Raw genomic sequence first — 18,158 nt, forward strand, 5'->3', positions numbered from 1 at the left:
GGGCCCCTTGTGTGGATGTAGTATGCCATTTCTTTACTCTTGCGCTTCCTGTTGCGCCACGGCCGCCGAGAATGGTGCTCGGGTACATCTTTGTCCAGTCTAGCTCTCTGACTGGTGGTGGCGTGTGTGCGGCTGACGCCCACACGGCCAGCGAGCGTCGTGACACACGGGCGGGGCGCAGCAGCTGTGAGAAGCGGCATTCAGTCTGCTGCTGGGATGGATCCCCCCAGCGCCAGTCTCATAAACCCTCCAGTCAACTGATCCGCTCTCTCATTCTCCTCTTACACTTCACTCACCACACCTCCCGCTCGACCTCAACATGTGGCTCGACTCGTCGTCATTCCCCCACATCCTCAACGCCATCATCGACATGGTCAAGGACGCAGACGACCGCCCTACCCTCATGAATCTCCGTGCGACCTGCATGGAGTACCATCGTAGCATAACCCCTCAGCTGCTGAAGCACGCCGTTCTGGAGACGACGAATATCGGCTTCACTATCAAGACCGCACACGGAGCGCCTGGCATCAGGTCGCCGTGGCCTGACTTCCAGGTCCCTGATCCAGTTGTCCTCCTTCACCGCCCTCCTTCAAGGCGCTCTTGGCATTCATCGAGAACGCGACCGTCCTTGACCTCCAGATGCTAGAGTCCTTCGAGGCGCACATGGTGTTTTACTGCTGCGACCCCAAGATCAAGATGAAGGTGGTTCGACACACAACGCGCCCTAGCGCCCTCATCCGCGTGCATGAAAACATGCGCAGCATGTCCACCAAGATCCTCGCCAGCAAGGAGGTCTTCTTCATCCACCTCAAGCGGCAGATTGACCTGGCGTCCAAGCTCTGGATGTTCTTTCGAATCAGCGACTCTACACAGGAGGTCGTCCTCAATATCACTTACGACCCCTCGCTCAACTTTCGCCTCAACGTCGCCGACGCACCCGAGTTTGCCCACCCGCGCCTCGCCGACGCCCAAGAGCACCTGGTGATTATCTTCCACACCGTCGCCAGCGCCGGAGCCAGCCGCTTCCCACCAGTATCGCCTGTCGACGACCACTTTGCGGCCTTTGCCATGGTCCTTGGCTTGATCATCTACAGCACGACCCTCAACCGCAAGTTCACCGTCGTCTGTCTCGATCAGGTCGACTGGCGCTGGTTGGGAATCATGCACCCTGGCCACGAGCACCAAACGGTCGAACACGCACGACACTTCATCAATCGTGGAGCGGAGCGTGACGAAATGTTGACGGAAATCATGGCTTCGCCAGCCCTCAAGGCCAAGATTGCGTCGCAGCTCAAGTTCGTCACGCTCGACGAGTACAAGCAGCAGGTCGGGGAGCGCGAGTTCATGCTCAACACGGTGGAGTAGGAGGGCCCTGTCGTTATCAAGTGTCAATCGGTGCCATCCATGTAAAATCTGGGGCGCTAGAAGGACGCTGCCATGATGAAGGACGCTGCCATGAAGGGGGCCGTCATGAAGGAGGTTGCCATGAAGGACGCTGCCATGCCTGTACCAGTTGCTCTCGTGGGTGAGCGCACGGCGAGGCGGCGGCCCGCCCAGCGTGCTTGAGCACGGCCCCGCGCTCTCGTTGACCGAGCGGTGCGAGTGGGGCATTCTGACAGGAGAAAACCGACGTGGGCCACAAACGCAGGGCATACGCACATCCCCGGGCGATGGCGGCCGCGCTTCCAAGTCGCCGGGGGCATGGGGTTACCGGGTGGTGAGTACAGGCAGTCAGTGGGCTTGCTTCAGAGGACGACGCCATGGCTCAGATTGACTAGCAGCGCGGCGAGGGTCAGCGGCGTTCCGAACCAGTGCATCAGTGCGAGCTGTGCGCTCTCTCAGCGCACGGCGGCATCCATGCAGTCTGTACGTCGTTCTCTCCCCTCGTCTCGCCTCACCTAGATCCACGGCCGGCCCTCGCCCACACCCCCGCGCGCGCGCCACGACGAAGGACACACCGTGTTCTCCTTGTACTCCTCGTCCTCCTCCTCGCATCTGTACCGCCCCAGCGGGGTGAACACGAGTCCGCCCACGACGGAGCGGAGCTCGGCGCAGGTCCATGCACAAGCGTCGCGGTAGTGCGCCTGGATGGTGGCCGTGGCCGTGTTGACCGTATGCAGCGGGCGTGCTGCGGCCCCGAGCCAGCGCCAGTCGACGTCGTGCACGCCTACGAGGGTGAAGCGCCGGCCCGGGATGGTGTTGGCGCCGACGAAGGCGAGCAGGATCTGGAGCACGGCGATCTCGCCGGCCGCCGCGGGGGGGCTCCGCCGCCGGCTTGCCATGAAGACACTCTTGATTATCACGGTCACGTCTGTTACCGAGTCTTCGAGGTCGGGGCACGGGCAGCGCGCATCCGCTGGCAGCCGCGGGTCCAGTGTCGGGTCGTACGTCAGTGTTAGGACGAGGTGCGTGGTCCCGTCTGGGATGGAGACGTCGAGAAATGTCAGCATGACGTGCTCCTGCCGCGTGAGCTCGAGGAAGACGATGTGCTTGCGCGGTGTTGGAGGGGCCGCGGTTGTCGTGCTTGCTGAGCGTGTCGTGCTTGTTGACCGTCTGGAGGTGGCGACCATCGTGTTTGGTCGGCAGCGGTGGTGGCCTGCTGGGTTTTAATGCGCGCGACAATGAGCGCGAGCGTGCTGTGGATGAGCAGGTGATGACGGTCGGCACAAAGGCAGTAAACAATGCGGGGTAGGTGTGGTGTGGACGCGGTCGCACACAATGGCGCGCCACAACGATGGGCGGCACGAGGCATTGTTTGTGCGCAACACATTAGGCACGCTGTTGTGTTGCGAGCTGGTGAGTATGCACACAGGCGTCACGATCAATGGCTCAGTGTTATCGCCCCGCCAGCATAAAGTCACGGATGGATTGTTGCGATTCGTACTGCCCCCAGCATGGTCACGGAACAAGGTCGTAGGCGTGTTGCATTAATCATTGTCGGTCGTGGAGTCGTTGCGAGCGTGCCAAAATTGAATCACAGGCTGGTGAGGAGCCAGGCCCCCACAGCAGCGCCGACGACAGCAGCCAGCGGCGCGCGCATACCCGCCGCTCCGCTGTCGCCGTGGTCGTCCGCAAAGTTGTCGCCGCCGTGGGCGAGCACGAAGATCTCGCCCGTCGAGTCGCTCGCGAACCACAGCCTGCCCGTCGAGTCCCACGCGAGCCCGACCGGCCGGAAGCACTTGGACGGACAGCCGCTGATATCGGCGTTGCGCAGGATGTCGGTCACGGCGTTGGTGCTCGCCTGCGACTCGGCCGGCCGGCCGTTGGCGAAGGCCACCCGTTTGACGGCGTAGCCTACTGGCTGCTCCCGGTTCCCTCGTCGTCAGCTTGCTCACACGCTCACTCACAGCTCCCTCGGAACGAAATGTACGCGTTGCTCCCGTCCTTGTCGAACACGATGTCGATCGGCGCCATGTGCGCCTGGAACGCGAGCGCGGGGGCCGCATACTCGGTGTTGCACTGCGCGTCCGTCGGTGGGGACACAATCACGCCCTCCGCGCCGTCCGCAGCGAACTGGTCCCCGACGGACAGGTTGCCCCGGCTCGGGAACCCGTCTGTGCCCCACAGCGTGTAGCAGAGCGGGTAGCCATGGTTGGCGCCGCGGAAGTTAGTCACGTTGCCGTGGTAGTTGAGCTCCTCGCCAGGGTTGTCGTTGTGAATGTCGGTACCCTGGCGCGACAGGTTGTCCACGCTGTTCTCGACCGACCAGATCCCGCCGTCCGGGTGCTCGGCGATACCGACGCTGTTCCGCAGGCCCCAGCCGACAGTCTCGCCGCCGCTGGCAAAGTCGGCCGTCGTCGACGACGGGTTGAACGCGCGGATATGGCAGTGGCCAGTGCTCTTCTCCACCGCTGCTGGATCTGCATTCCCCGCGCTACCGCGCGAAACCAGCAGCTGCGAGCGCGAAGTCACCAGCAGCGTGCGCGTCTTGTGCCCCGAGTTCGTCATGTTCGTCACCAGCACTTGCTGGGTGCCGTTGTCCACCGTGCCCGCGCCGGCATCGTACCGCCATGACAGGACGTCGTTGTCGGTGCTGGCGAGCAGCGTGCCGTTGAGCAGCTCGAGGCCGTGGTTGAGCTGCGGATCAGCCCAGGTACGGTTGTGCTGCGCGCATCGCCTCGTGCGCAGACATGCGCCAAGCCAGCCGTGCGACTCCACTCACCCCCGTGTTGGCCACGACCGTCGTGCGGTCCTTGACGGCGAGACAGCTACCGCCGCTATCGTTGAAGGTGAGCCGCGAGACACCCTTGCCGGACTCGAGGACGAGCAGCGCGCCGCTGCCGTCGAAGATGACACTGCGGGGCTTCTGGAGGCCGTTCGCGATCACGCGGTACGACCACCCGTCGGCCGCGATGGGGGCGGGGTAGGACGTGTGCAGTCGGTTCTGGGTACATGTCTCGGCTGTCGCGCCGGTGGCGAGCGCGAGGACCAGGGCGAGGACGGGCGTTGATATCGAGGCAAGTCCGAGCATTAGTCCTGCGGTGTGAGCTCGTACCCGCGGCGCGGTCGACGTACAGAGATGCGTCTCGAAGGCGCTGGGGAGATGCTCAAGAGCGAGTGAGCAATGTCGCGAGCGCTCCAGCGACCATGTCTCAGATGATGAGGCCGAGAGTTGCGATGGAGCATTGTCGTGCTGCGGCGGGCGCAGACTGCCAAGACAATAGCTGCTCGTTGCGACGCCGACGTCATGCCGATAACGCCTCCACTGGCAGGCACACCTTGGGGTGCAATAGACAATGGGAGCAGTCGGCGAGCGAGCGAGCTTCAAGTACGCGCTGATGGGGTGGACGAGGCAAGTGTGTAGGTCGTATCGTGAACGGCGCAGAGTTTGTTGGCAGTGTGCGTTGAGGATGTGGACAAACGCGAGGGCGGGGGGTTGATTTTTGCGGGGGTGGAGAAATCTTGTTTTGGCTGTGTCGTTGTCAACGACTTTGTCAACAACCCTCCCCTCCTCAAGTGCGCCGAGTCTATCGAGTACTCGCAAATGCTCCTCTCCCTCTCGCCAACCGTCAACTCTGCTCTTCCTCGCGCACTCATTCCAACCTGACCCCTCCAACAACCCCGACATGCTGCCGCTCGGGTATCCCGCCAGCACGGACTCACCGGGATCGAGAGCCTCCCCACCAGCGACACCCCAGCTCGCCCCTCCCCCTCACGTACGCTTCGCCCTCTAGCTTGCAAGCTCGACGACTTGCCTCACTGCAAGATTGTCCTCCACACGAGGTCGCCCATCCAGCTGCCCCGCTTCCTCCGTGCGAGCCCATTGACTGTCGGCGCCGAAGCCCACACGCGTCGGCTTCTATCCGACGCCCGCACACATGCATAAGCAAACAAACACCCACACGCGTCGGTATCATCAATCAAGGACTCTGCGCTGCCGGCATCCCGCCGCTCGCACCTCTCGGCCACGGTAATCGTCGGCGTCTTGGGCGATATCCCGGAGGCCAGGACGGAGCGGAGGTTGGTCCGCTCCGCGCGACCTACACTTTTTTCGCTTCCTGGGTCGCAGGCGCCGAAGACTGCGCCTGCGTCCGCATGGGCAGGACTGCGGCGACGGGCTCGAGCAATCTCGTGCAAGCTGGCGTCGGAGTGGAGGGCCTTGCATGAGTCAAGCGCGACTTGACGATGGACGCCGCGAGACCGACGGCCAATGACGACATTGCAAGTGACCTCCACCAAACCCTGAGCGACAACTCGACCACAATCGCATCACACCTTCGTTTGGAAGAGCAAACGCGACGCAACCTTGCGTGACCGCAAGCGAGCACACCATGCGGCGCACGCTATAAGAGGTGAGCATGCATGCGTGCTCCCCCCACCATCCCAATCCACCACAATGTCTCTCGGTCGCACCATCAAGCTCAACAACGGCGTGGAAATCCCCCAGATCGGCTTCGGCACCTGGCAGTCGGCCCCTGGCGAGGTCGGCCGTGCCACTGAGGAGGCTATCAAGGCCGGCTACAAGCACATCGACGCTGCCTGGATCTACCGTGGGTAAACCGAATAAGACAGACTTGCTAAAGTTGCAGAGAACCAGCCCGAGCTCGCGGCCGGCATCAAGGCGTCCGGCGTCCCCCGCTCGGACCTCTTCATCACGTCCAAGCTCTGGAACACTGCCCACCGCGTCGCCGACGTCGAGAAGAACCTCGACGAGACGCTCAAGCAGCTCGACACCGACTACCTCGACCTGCTGCTCATCCACTGGCCCGTCGCCTTCGCGCCCGGCAGCTCGCCGCTCCCGCTCAACGAGGATAAGACCGAGGTCCTTCTCGACCTCGAGGCGCCCGGCATTGCCGCCACCTGGGCCGAGCTGGTGCGCATCCAGAAGGAGACGAAGAAGGTCCGCGCGATCGGCGTGTCCAACTTCACAAAGGATCAGATCGAGACGGTCATCAAGGCGACCGGCGTCGTCCCCGCCGTCAACCAGGTCGAGGCGCACCCGCAGGCGTACAACCCCGACCTGTGGCAGTACGCGGCCGACAAGGGCATCCACATCACGGCCTACTCGCCGCTCGGCAACAACGTGGGCGGCGCGCGCGCGCTCAACGCGCCCGAGGTCAAGGCCATTGCCGACAAGCTCGGCAAGACGCCCGCGCAGGTGCTGATCGCGTGGGGCGCGGCCAAGGGCTTCATCGTCATCCCCAAGAGCGTGACGCCCGAGCGCATCGCGTCCAACTTTGAGACGTTTGACCTGCCCAAGGAGGACGTCGAGGCCATCACGGCCTGGGGCGCGGCCAACCCTTCGCACGGCGCCGTGCCGGCCACGTTCAAGCCCAAGTGGCCCATCAACATCTTCAACTTCCCCGAGGAGCAGGGCGAGAAGCCGGTGTGGTAGGCGTGGCGTAGACTATAGAGATCGATGCAGGTTGTACGAGTAGACGGGGCATGCTCGGTCACTAACCACCGTCTTGTCCCAAGAACCGTATACATCTCATGTTGCGACTCTACTACGCAATACACGACGCGAGCGGCGGGCAGGCGTCCGCGCTGTCCTGCGCGCCTGTGCGCCACTGTGCTATTCTACCACGACTGGAACTGTGTGATGCCTACTGTGTCTAACCCACGACGCGGTTCAGCGTAAACTCGTACACCTTGTGGAGGGCGTTCTCGACGTGGCCGAGGACGGCGTCCTTTGCGGCCGAGCCGGCGCTCGTGTAGCTGGCGGCGACGATGGCCGAGACGAGCAGGAGCGTGCGCAGGATCTTGCGGTTGCGGCGGCCCTTGGCGATGACCTCGCCGCCGTCGTAGTCTTCAAACTCTGGGAAGCCGTTCTGGCGGCCAAACTGCGCGACCGAGCCCGGGTAGTGGGTGAAGATCTTGCCCTTGCCGCCCCCGGTGCGCCAGTACGTCTCGGTCTGGTACCAGGTTGTGCGGTGGAGCTCCTTCTGGACCCAGTCGTCGTACTGTGCCGCCCTGTCCTTCTTTGCCGACAGCTCCTTGACGTCGTAGTCGCGCATGTTCTTGATCAACTGCGTGATGTAGTTGGCATTGATCTCGAGGATGGCGAGGATGGACATGTGGTTGATGCCCGTGTTGTTGCCGAGCATGGCGAACCAGTTTGGCATGCCGGGCAGCGAGATGCCGTGGTACATCTGCCACTCTGCGTTCGACTTGTAGTTTGACGTCTTGTCGGTCGAACCAGTCACGTCAAAGTGCTTGACCTCGGCGTCGTAGCCGGTGGCGAGGACGACAACGTCGGCCTTGACCTCGTCGCCCGTGTCGAGGATGACGGATTCCGGCTTGAACTCGACGACCTTGCCGCGGATGGCCTTTACGTTGGGCTGGTTGAGCGCGTCAAAGTAGCCGTCCTCGAAGATGAGGCGGCGCGCGCCGATCGCGTGGTCGGGGATGGCGTCCTTGCGCATGTAGTCGGGGAGACGCTTGGTCATCCAGGTTCCGAAGCGCTGGGGAGTCAGCAGGCGAAGCAAAGCGGAGCGCGAAGCGCGACGCGGCGCGCGGCGGGGGGGTGTCGGACCGCTCGACCTCCCGGGCCAGTCCAACCGCCCACGGCAGCAGACCTCCCGGACCAGTCCAGCCCTCCACGCCGCTCGCTGCGCTCGCGTCGCAACCTACTCACCTTCTCAACCCACTTGCGCGACTTGGCGCCCTCCTTGTCAAGGTACAGGTAGAACAGCGAGTCCATGACCTTGATCATGAGGTTGCGGATGAGCCACTGCACGAACGGGAAGTAGTTGAACAGGGTGCGCACTGCCTGGGGGTACGGCACGCTGTGGCGCTTCTGGGGGCCGTACGGGCGGAGCGGGTCAGACGGGACAAACCACTGCTTGGTGCGCGCGACGCCCGTGATGTTGATGTCCTTGTGGGTGCCGAGCTCGCCGATGATCTGGACGCCCGAGCACCCATTGCCGACGACGACGACGTGCTTGCCCTTGAGGCTGTCGGTCGTGAGCTCCTCGGGCCAGTCGGCCGCGTGCACCAGCGTGCCCTTGTAGCTCTGGCGGTTCTTGGCGTCGATCATGCGCGGGTTCGAGAGGCCGCCGGCGGCCGAGACGATGATGTTGGCCTCGACGACGCGCCGGCCCGTAGGGCCATCGACGGTGATGTAGTACACCTTGCGCTTTGCGTCCCAGTCGGCGCGGACGACGTTGCAGTTGAGGTTGATGCGCGACTGGAGGTTCTGCTGCTCGGTGATGTCCTGCCAGTCTAGCGGGCGTCAGCGAGCCCGCGGCAGACACGGCCGCCACTCACACTGCTGCATCTCGGCGCGGGAGGGGTGCGTCTCGGTCCAGTTGGGGTTCGGGAAGCGCGAGTGCGAGTAGACGATGACGGGGACGCTGCGGGTGTGAGTTCGGGCTCGGCGGGCTCTCGGCCAGGTGGGCGACTCGGACTCACTCGCATCGGCACCCGCTGCGCACGTTAGCTCGGCCCCGCTAGCCCAGGCAACACTCACGGATACCGGTTCGTCCACCACGTGCCGCCGACGCCGCCCATGCGCTCGTACATCTGGTCGTCAGCGCCGCACGAAAGACGGGACGCACCTTCCAGTTGGTCAGGCCGTTGCGGTCGAGCTCGAGGCCGAGCGAGATGGCGCCGATGCTGGGGGGGTTAGGTGCTGCTGCGCGACTACAGCACAGGCAAGCACTCGCGCCGGCGCTGACGCGCCGACGCTCGCCTGCTCGCCTGCTCGCTACTCACCCCGCGCCAACAATAAACACGCTCGGGCCCTCGCCGACGTTGATGACCTCGTCGACCCGCGTCTTTTCCGGAGCGTCGCCCATGTTTGCTGCAGTGTAGGGGGGTAAAAGTTGCAAGGGGGAGATGACACCACCCCCCGCCGTCGACCGAGCGAGTCTTATAATCGACCGAGTAGCATTCAGTCTGTCGCTCGCTAGCCGTGTCAGTTGTCGGCCTGGTGTCGACTGCCTGCCCAACTTTCTCCATTCCCCGAGGAGCTGATGCGGGGTAGTCGGGTGGGGTGGCGTGGGCCTGGCACACCGCCAGCGGCCATGCCCGAGTTGCCTGTCGCCGAGTTGCGGCCACGAACACGGGCTCGTACACGTCCCATCCCAGCATACGCATGCGGCTGGTGCCATTGTGATGCTCGCTTGGCTAGCACCTGCACCACGGGCGCGGGCGCCGACTCCGGCCACGACGCGAAACCTTGGCCCTGGGCTCGCTGGTTATCACGGCCTTGGTGCGTGCCTGCCGGCCTGCCTACCTGCGCCTGCCTGTTATTCCGTGTCTGTCGCCGCTTGGACTCCAACTCCACTAGCCCCGTCGCAGAGACACGTCGCATGCACACCACCACGTCTATAGTATACGGCCGAGACTTGCGGCGCCCGGTGGCCGCGCCGCTCGCCCCTCCCCTACCCACTGTACCCACCCCGACCAACTTCCTCATGGCGTCATGAAGCGGCGTGCCTCAGTCCAGCGCATCCGCACCCACCGCACCCACCGCACCCACTCGCCGCCTACTCGACCCGCCCCGCCGTGCCCCACGACACGCGGAACCACGCCTGTTTTGCCTCGTCTTCGTCCTCGTCAGACCGCACCACGCGCGACAGCCGCCGCATCCGCGTCGAGATCGAGCGCGACACTCTGGCACCCACGCCAGCGCTCCCGCGTGCCCCACCCGCCTCGGACGCGTAATCGCTGCTGCTGGAAAGCGACGAGAACTGCTGCCGCCGGTATGATGGAGGCGATAACACGTTCGCGTCGCCGTTAATCCCGCCATGTCCGCGACCGGGTCTTGCGTGCGCTGCGTTTGGCACCGTTGCAGATCTCAAGCGTATCTCTCGCGTCGACGCTGAGCGCCGCGGCGCTGCTGGCGCAGCGGGGAGCCGATGGGGTGAGCTTGCTGACGTGGGGCGGGGAGGCAAGGGTGGCACGTCGTCGGTCGTCACAGCGCGTGGCACGGCGTCGGTTGTCGCAGCGAGTGGCACCTCGCCGGTCTCCGCAGCGAGTGGCACGTAGCGTGTCGCCGCAGCGATTGGCATGGGGTTCCGTGGCGGCGGCGGCGGCGACAGCTGGAGGCCGTGCTGCGTCTCCGTAACCTGTGGCGAGGCATACGCCGAGGACATTGCCTCTTGCCTCGTGCCCAGGATCGTCTGCAGCTCGTTCGTAGCCGATGACCATGCGCTCTCAGCCGTGCGAAGTTCCGCCCAGTCGCGGATCACAGTCGGCAGGGGTGGCAGAGGCGGGGGCAGAGGCGACGAGGCCGGCAGAGGCGGGGGCGGTGGCGACGAAAGCGGCGGTGGCTCGGCGTGCCCGTTCGGACGTACAGTCACGGCCGACTGGCCAGACCAGCGAGAACGCGGTAGCTGCGCGTTAGCAGGGTCACCGAGTCAGCACTCACCCTCGACCCGGTGTCGTGTTCATGCCCAGCGGCGCCGCTGCTCTCAAAGTCACGTTCAAAGTCGGCGCTCGTGGCCATCGCCTCGAGGATGGTGCTGAACCGCGCGCTCTCGGCGGCCATGCGGCGCAGCGTCTCCTGCCCGTCCCCGGCACAGCCCGCGTTGGTGACGAGTGCCCCAGCGTGCGCAGCCATCATGACTGCGGCGGCGCGCAACGCAGCCGAGGCACCGTGCGCCGTGGGCGAAGCAGCGAGGGTGGCCGACGCTGGGGTGTGGAGGTCGGGGTAGCCGTTGGCGTGCCCGTTGTGGTTCTCGGTCGCCATAGCCTCAGCCGGGAAGTGCATGTGCGGATGACCATGCAGTTGGTGCGCGTGCGGATGACCATGCAGATGGTGCGCGTGCGGGTGACCATGCAGATGGTGCCCATGTGGATGATCATGCGGATGGGGGTGCACTTGCAGCCTTAGGCCGCGCTCGGCCTCCGATCGTTCACTGTCCGGAGTCACCAGCGCAGGCGATCGGAAGCCAAACGTGTGGGCTGAGCTCTGCGCCGACCGTGTTTCTTCTGCGTGCGCTCGTTCCTCGCCGCCTCCAGCCAGCATCTCGACCGACTCGGCGGCCTCAGCCGGATCCGCGTTCTCAGCGTACAGCGATCGGCGTACCTGCGTGACCTCGATGATGCTGCCGCTGCTCGTCCGCCGCCGCTGCAGGTGCTCGAACCCGATGAGGCTGAAGATCTCGCTGCCGTCGTCGGTGATTCCAAACGTGCCAGAGTTGCGGATGGCGTGTTGGATCGGCGCGCCCGACGCGTACTCATCGGCCGTAGCCACCGACGACGGGCGGGATGGGATAGCCGGTAGCAGGGTCGCGTTCCGCGACTCCCACATGGACGAGAAGATGTTGAAGCCGCGTCCGAGTCTGAGAGGGCTCGACGGGCGCGCCGGCGGCGTCGGCGACGAGGCCCGTCGCGTGAGGTCTGCCGAGGAGCGCGGGCGCGTCGGCGACGGCGGGGCCGACTTGTGGATCACTGTCGGCTTGGGTGCCGATGGAGTCGTCGGCGACGAGGCGGGAAAGGTGAGTGGGCGCTGGCGCTCGCGCTCCCGGTCGCTCGCTTGGGAACTCGGGCGCCGGGGCACGATCTCCAAGCTGTGTCGCTTTGCCTGGGCGCGCGCGCCCGCCGGCGTAAGCGGCACGCCTCGGAATGCGGTGGGCTTTGGCGCAAAGAGGTTGAGGCCGGCATTGGTTGTGGACGTCGGGGACACTGGGGACGATGGAGGTGATGCCGAGTCGGGCTCCTGCGGCGTGAGAAATGTGAGAAGGATGGCGCGTGCCGATGCATCTCGGCACGCGCCCCGGCACTCACTTCTACGGTCGTGCTTTCCGACGCCAGGTCAGACAGGCGGAGGCTGGGGATGCTCGATGCCGACGTAAACGCGGTGGTGCTGGCGCTCGCGCTCGCACTGGCGCTGGCCAAGTAGCTGGCACTCGCGTTCGTGCTCGGCGGCGTCGGGGATCTCGACTTTTTCTTGAGGCGGCTGCCGGAAAACAGGCGCGAGATTGTGAGTGGCGTCTTGCGGGGGTCTAGCGCGCGGACCAGGCCGTTGGCAGATGACGGGCGCGGGATGGTCTCTATCGACGGGTTGGGGATGCTCTCGGCGGTCGTGACGACCGAGACGAGGGACGGTTCGCCGGGCAGCTGGAGGTGGTGGTGGACGCTTGATTCGGGCGAGCTGGTCGGATCTGAACTTTCGGCGGGGCTGGGGGGGCTCGGTGATCGGAGGGCCAGGAAGCCGCTCGGGCTGGGTGGGCTGGGCGGACCCGGCGGCTCGGGGCTCATGGGTCTGGGTGCGGCCAGCGCTTCAGCCATCGTGTCTCTGTCGAACGAGGAGAATGAGGACGAGGTGCGCGGCGACGGCGATTCATTAATAGGATAGAGGGGGCGTGGTGGAAGCATGTTGAGTGAGCACGCTCGCTGCGGGCTCGGGCGTGGCGTCGGGCGGTGAGTGGGCGTGTGTGTGTTTATGTCCGTATTTGATTCGGCGGGGGCCTTGGTGTCGAGGGCAACGAGTGTGTTTGTGTGTTTGTCAGTCAACGAGAGTGGGGGTGAGTTGGGCAAAAGAGACGGCGGCGGCGACGACGACGACGAGTTGGGGTTAGAAAGGGCATACGGGCACGTTTGCACGTTCGATCAGCACGAGCGTGAAGCTCGCGCTGGTGGGGCCACGGCGCGAGCACCAGCCTGCGCCAGCGCGCCAGCGGGCAGCAAGCGCTCGCACCGTGTTTGAGCTTTATCGAGCTTGTAGTGCTCGTGCTCGTGATCGCGCTGGCGCCGCTGCTCGTGCTCGCCCTGGTGCTAGTGCTGGCATGGTGACGACGAGGGGGATGGATCCGCCCTCGCCATGTGCAGTGTGTCGAGTGGGCGGCGAGGGGGGCGTGGTGGCCGACGTGAGCATGCTCAAAGAGGACATGTATTGTTGATATCGACGAGGAGGGGCGAAGAATGCGAAGAAGACAATGCAAGAGTATAAAGACAAGTGTCGCCCCCCTGGTCGATGCCGTCATTGTCCATGGCCGGCGGCCAGCCGGGCGCCAGAAAAACAAAATAAAAAGTCTATGGGTGGTGGCACGACGCGCCAAGTCAAGTGGCCGAGTGAGCCTCTTGCCCGGCGCAGCAGCTCCCTGCATGCTCAATGTTAAGCTCTGGGTCGAGACTGGTCTGCTGACAGACTTGTTGGATGCCATGCCCTGTCGCTCGCAGCAGGACGCGTCGCTTGGCGCTGACTCCCTCCAGCTGCGACCAGCCACCCTAGAGGTATCTCAGGTCAGTAGCCCAGTCAGCCCAGTCGTCCGACCCGATCGATGACGAGTGCCGCCGGCCATTCTAACCCACAACCAACTCACTGCCCATGGCCCATGGCCGCCGCCGCCGCCGCCGCTGTCGACTCATGCGCCCTCGTAGCCTGTGCATCTTCGCACGACAATGCATGCTACTAGGCGTCGCTCTCATCCTCATCGCCCCAAGCAATGACCTTGACATGACACACGCATAGTGACACCTCGACACCGACCACACCACAATGAGGATATCCACCGCGTCCTTGTCCTCGGCCGCCTCGGTCATCATCGCGGCGGCCACCCTGCTCGCCCTCGCGTCGGCCCGCCCGCTCGTAAACCTCGACCCGAGCGACGCCCAGGCCCCGTTCGAGGCCGCAACAGCGTGGTGGGACCACTCCAACGTCGCCGCCGACAGCCTCACCATCTGGGGCCGGCTCACCCGCGACGACAACTATGCCATGCTCGTGCGCGTGCTCGAGGTGAGTCGCGGCGTGGGTTCGCGCTGACTTTAGTTTGAGCAAGACACGATCGCGCTGCTCGACGACCCGGACGCGCAGCTCACGTTCTTTGCGCCGAGCAACGACGCCCTCCGCGGCGGTGGGGTGAGTGGCGTGCTGGCTCGGCCTCGGCCTGCTCCCCGACTGACCGAGGCACAGCGCAACCCGTCGGCTCCGAGCACGCTGCCAGATCTCGCGGCGGCGCTGTCGTCGCCCAGCCCCCACGTCCACCGCGCGCGGTGGAAGGCGCTCGCGCACAGCCTGCTGCGGTACCACGTCGTGCCCGGCGTCGCACCGCTCTCGGCGATTGCGCGCAACTCTACGCTGCCGACGGCGCTCAGTGGCGCGGGGCGCGCCCAGCGGATCCACGTCGAGCACAGCCTCGTGCCCCTGCGCCCGGCGCTGCGCGTCAACTGGTGGGCAAAGGTCGTGAGCTCGGCGCCCACGACAAACGGCTACATCCACACGCTCGACCAGGCGCTCGTGCCCCCGAGCTCGGTGTTTGAGGAGATGTTCCTCGTCTCGCGATACCTCAGCACCACGACGGCGGCGGTACAGCGTGCCGGGCTGGACCTCGGCTGGGAGGACGGCGAGGGCACGCCGCTAGTGACCATGTTCGCGCCGTCCAACGACGCGTGGAATGCGCTGCCGGCGGATCTGCACTACTTCCTCTTCTCGCGCAGGGGGAACAAGGCGCTGCGCAAGCTGCTCGAGTACCACACGGTCCCGGGCGTGCTGCTGCACTCCGAGGTGGTCGTCGGCGCCGAGGCCGAGGGCGAGATCAAGACGGACGGGACGTTCAAGCGTACCGTGGCGGTGGACAGCGGCACGGGCGACAGGCTCAAGGTCACGCTCGAGAAGGCGCGCCTCCTGCCGATAAACGGTGAGCAGGGCAGGCGCCAGCGAGCCGGCGACGGCATGCGTAGGCGGCCCGGCGCTGACCAGGTTGCAGGGGCGATCAAGACGAGCGTAAAGGTCAACGGGGCCAAGGCCAAGGTTGTCGACGTGCCCGCGACCAACGGGGCGTGGCACATGATCGACAAGGTGCTGGTGCCGCCGGCGCGCGGGGCGTCGGCGAAAGGCGGCTGGGCCGACTGGCAATTGTGAGTGGCTGTGAGTGGGGGGTTGGTGGGCGTGAGTGATGGTGGGCGGGCATGAGTGAGCACGGCAGCGACGCGCGAACGAGCGCAGCACAGACAAGAGTCGTGCAAAAGCGAGTTGCGAGTTGCGCGTTGCGTTGCGCGAACGGACACTCGTCCGCGGTGATAACGGACTGGACGGTTGTGTGCGGTCTGGCCGTTCGGAGGATGCTCGCGTCCGCTATCAACCCCGGTATCGGTGTTGCTCTTGGCGAGGTCGTGCCCGTGTCGATCGCCGGCGTCGCGCGCGCGGGAGCACGCCGCGGGCGTCGCAGGCGTGGGGTGCCGTCGCACGCGCGGGGTACCGTGGCTCTCCATGTCGTCGCAGGCGCGCAAGCGGCCAGGCGGCGCACGACGCCACGTGCGGGCGTGCGGCGTGCCCGGCGTTGAATGCCGCCCTGCAGCAGCAATGCCGTTGCATGCAAGGCCGATGCGGCCAAGAAGCAACGCTAACCCCGCAGATGGCTCGACGAGTGGGCGACGAGTGCATGACGCGGTGCTCATGACGAGATGAACGGCGATCTGCGACCGAGCGGCAGGCTGGCATGCCTAGCCTGGCGCAGTTGTATCAAGCAAGCAGGCGAGCAAGCGCAAGCGAGCGTGTATTCCTCGGGATGTATTCTAGTGACCTTGTGGGTGGGTGCGGATGTGGCCGTTAGCCTGGCCTGGCCGGGCGAGAGGGTAGCCAAGCTCGCCAGTAGGCTCGTCAAGATTGCGCCAGTGTGTCTGTGCACAATGCGAGCGAGCGCCAGCAATTAGTAAATCTTGTGCCTGTGTGCGTGCAGCAGCAGTTACGGTTAGAGTTACGAGGCGAGGCGACGTTTGGTGGGTTACGGTTCGAGTGCAGCCAGCTAAGCGCCGCCGCGCCTCGCGGATATCGTCGCGGTCGTCCCGAAACCACATTCCAGCGTGCTACTGATTCCTGTCCTGTCCGCCATCGGGGTGTCCATCAGAAGGCAGTTTCAGTCGCCGGACGGAGCGGGGCGGCAGGCGCAGGGGCAAGCCAGCCGCGGTGAGTCACTTTGTGGGCAGCCGGGTCGAGGTCATGTGGCCGCGTGCACTGCAATACCAAATGATCTGGGCGGGCGCATATTCCAGGAATGCGAACGCCGCGGGCTGGAGTTGGCTTGGTCGAATAAGCCCCGCCCCATGGATTGTTTAGCCTCATGTGCGCGGTGCAAGGTAAGGCTCCCGACTCAATCTCCGCCAGGCCAGCGCCGCCAGCCGGCTTGGCTGAGACTTGCGCGTGGCTAAGGAAACCAAATCTATCTCAAACCAAATGCAAATGCTCGTCTCTGCCGCTGCTGCCGCCCTGGGCTACCTGATTTGGCCATGCTCGCCGTGCGTGACGCACGACGACAGCGACGACTCTCACGCGCGCACATTGCATCCGCTGGCCGCTGGCTGGCGCGCTGGCGGCACTGGCGCCAGTCACGGCTGTCACTCACCCCCCCACCCCCACCAGCACGCCACTCGACGTGCGTTTCGCCCGGTCGGTCGGCGTTGGGACCTGTACCATTGGGTTGCTGCTGTTGCGTTGTTGGGGGCCGCTGCACATGGTGTTGGCAGGCCGAAACTCTACTCGCACCTGTAACACCCCCGCGACACGAGCACGCCGCCGCCCGCCGCCCCCTGTTGGCCCCGCTCCCCCCGCGTCCCCCTCGCCGTTGCCGCCGCCGCCGCTGACCGCCGTCCCTCCCCCGCCCCTGACGTTACCTTTTGCCCTCCCCGCAGGCCGGCAGGCCGTGACCTCTAACCCCCCTGCCCTGAATATTATTCAATACGTTTCCTATTACGACCAGCGGCGTTTCCCAGTCTCCCTCGGTGCTGCACACCTGCCTCGCACCTTTTTTTTCTTGTCGCTACGTGTCAAGTAAAAGAAAGCAAACGGCCGCCGCATGGCTTGCACCATCGCGTAGAAGAATCGCATCTTGTTCTAGCGCCAGTTTGGCTTGCTTTTGTCGCCCAAACCCCAACCCCAGCCCCACTGCCTCGCCCGCTCGCCCTTTCCCCCAGCAATCCGCTCGCTCGCGCATACGCCACTTTTCACCACCCTTGCGCCGTCGTTGCGTCGCGTTAGCCGCCGTCCGCCTTCCCCCCCTTGCCTTGCCCCTTCCCCCCCGCCCCCACAGTAGCATATGACAAACCAAGCCCTATAGGCCCCAGCCATTGCCGCCCCCGCATTCAACCCCCCCCCCTCAAGTGCAAGCACCACCACGCAGCACACACCACCACCACCCACCACCACCACCTTGCACGCTTGGCCAGATCGATCTCGCAGCATCTCTCCCACCCACCCACTCGGTCTGCATCGCGCCCATCACTCCCCTCGCATCGCTTCGCTTGTGCTTGCTTCTCCCGACGCCGCCGCTATTCATCACATCACACACACACCCGCTCGTGTTGCGCCCTCCCGCCGCCCCACCCGCCCCCGCGCCCCCGCCTACGCCCACGCCTTCGTACGCACGCTTTTTGGCCGACACTGCACTGCACCCACCCACATCGCTTCGACTCGCCTTCCCTCGCTACAAAAGTACTACTACCCCCCTGCGGCCTGCATCTCGTCGTCCTCCATCCTGGCCCCAGCGTACACGCTCTGTGCGCAGATTACCGATTGCACCGGTGAGTTGACAGTGTCCCCCCGCGCACAATGTGTCGTGGTCAGCAAAGATGGTCTACGCCGCCCCCGCCGCTTGGACCGCGTTTCAGCCCGACGCCGTGCGCGCAGTGTGCACGCTCCGTCGCGCCCCTCGCCCGCTCGTCATTGCGCGTCGCCCGGTCGCCCGAAGCACAACCCATGTGCCGCCAGCGGGGCCCACTGCGCCGCGCGCAGTGCCCAACTCGCTGGCCGGCTGGGCCATCTGTAATCGCCT

At 65.1% G+C, this 18,158-nt stretch overlaps 7 protein-coding genes across 7 annotated transcripts; 3 read left to right on the forward strand and 4 right to left on the reverse strand.

Moving 5' to 3' along the window:
* Positions 1-319: 319 nt before the first annotated feature.
* Q8F55_007638 (uncharacterized protein) lies at positions 320-1,365 on the forward strand (the record flags this gene model as incomplete). Its single annotated transcript, XM_069356059.1, has 2 exons — positions 320-429; positions 567-1,365. 2 exons carry the CDS (start codon positions 320-322, stop codon positions 1,363-1,365), a joined length of 909 nt encoding a protein of 302 aa, XP_069205900.1.
* Positions 1,366-1,898: 533 nt separating this feature from the next.
* Q8F55_007639 (uncharacterized protein) lies at positions 1,899-2,570 on the reverse strand (the record flags this gene model as incomplete). The annotated part of the gene is made up of 1 exon (XM_069356060.1): positions 1,899-2,570. One exon carries the CDS (start codon positions 2,568-2,570, stop codon positions 1,899-1,901), a length of 672 nt encoding a protein of 223 aa, XP_069205901.1.
* A 404-nt stretch (positions 2,571-2,974) lies between these two features.
* On the reverse strand, positions 2,975-4,471 carry Q8F55_007640 (uncharacterized protein; the record flags this gene model as incomplete). Its single annotated transcript, XM_069356061.1, has 3 exons — positions 2,975-3,294; positions 3,348-4,077; positions 4,163-4,471. The coding sequence occupies 3 exons, from the start codon at positions 4,469-4,471 to the stop codon at positions 2,975-2,977; spliced, it is 1,359 nt and encodes a 452-aa protein (XP_069205902.1).
* Positions 4,472-5,836: 1,365 nt separating this feature from the next.
* Q8F55_007641 (uncharacterized protein) lies at positions 5,837-6,835 on the forward strand (the record flags this gene model as incomplete). Its single annotated transcript, XM_069356062.1, has 2 exons — positions 5,837-5,990; positions 6,030-6,835. 2 exons carry the CDS (start codon positions 5,837-5,839, stop codon positions 6,833-6,835), a joined length of 960 nt encoding a protein of 319 aa, XP_069205903.1.
* A 220-nt stretch (positions 6,836-7,055) lies between these two features.
* Positions 7,056-9,239, reverse strand: Q8F55_007642 (uncharacterized protein; the record flags this gene model as incomplete). The annotated part of the gene is made up of 7 exons (XM_069356063.1): positions 7,056-7,904; positions 8,078-8,664; positions 8,710-8,795; positions 8,854-8,868; positions 8,912-8,964; positions 9,000-9,057; positions 9,157-9,239. 7 exons carry the CDS (start codon positions 9,237-9,239, stop codon positions 7,056-7,058), a joined length of 1,731 nt encoding a protein of 576 aa, XP_069205904.1.
* A 1,505-nt stretch (positions 9,240-10,744) lies between these two features.
* On the reverse strand, positions 10,745-12,651 carry Q8F55_007643 (uncharacterized protein; the record flags this gene model as incomplete). The annotated part of the gene is made up of 2 exons (XM_069356064.1): positions 10,745-12,109; positions 12,178-12,651. The coding sequence occupies 2 exons, from the start codon at positions 12,649-12,651 to the stop codon at positions 10,745-10,747; spliced, it is 1,839 nt and encodes a 612-aa protein (XP_069205905.1).
* Positions 12,652-13,891: 1,240 nt separating this feature from the next.
* Q8F55_007644 (uncharacterized protein) lies at positions 13,892-15,777 on the forward strand (the record flags this gene model as incomplete). Its single annotated transcript, XM_069356065.1, has 5 exons — positions 13,892-14,128; positions 14,162-14,251; positions 14,306-15,029; positions 15,099-15,249; positions 15,747-15,777. 5 exons carry the CDS (start codon positions 13,892-13,894, stop codon positions 15,775-15,777), a joined length of 1,233 nt encoding a protein of 410 aa, XP_069205906.1.
* Positions 15,778-18,158: the final 2,381 nt, after the last annotated feature.

This window comes from Vanrija albida, assembly GCF_041260175.1.
Source record: "Vanrija albida strain AlHP1 chromosome Unknown contig_6, whole genome shotgun sequence".
Classification (NCBI taxonomy): domain Eukaryota; kingdom Fungi; phylum Basidiomycota; class Tremellomycetes; order Trichosporonales; family Trichosporonaceae; genus Vanrija; species Vanrija albida.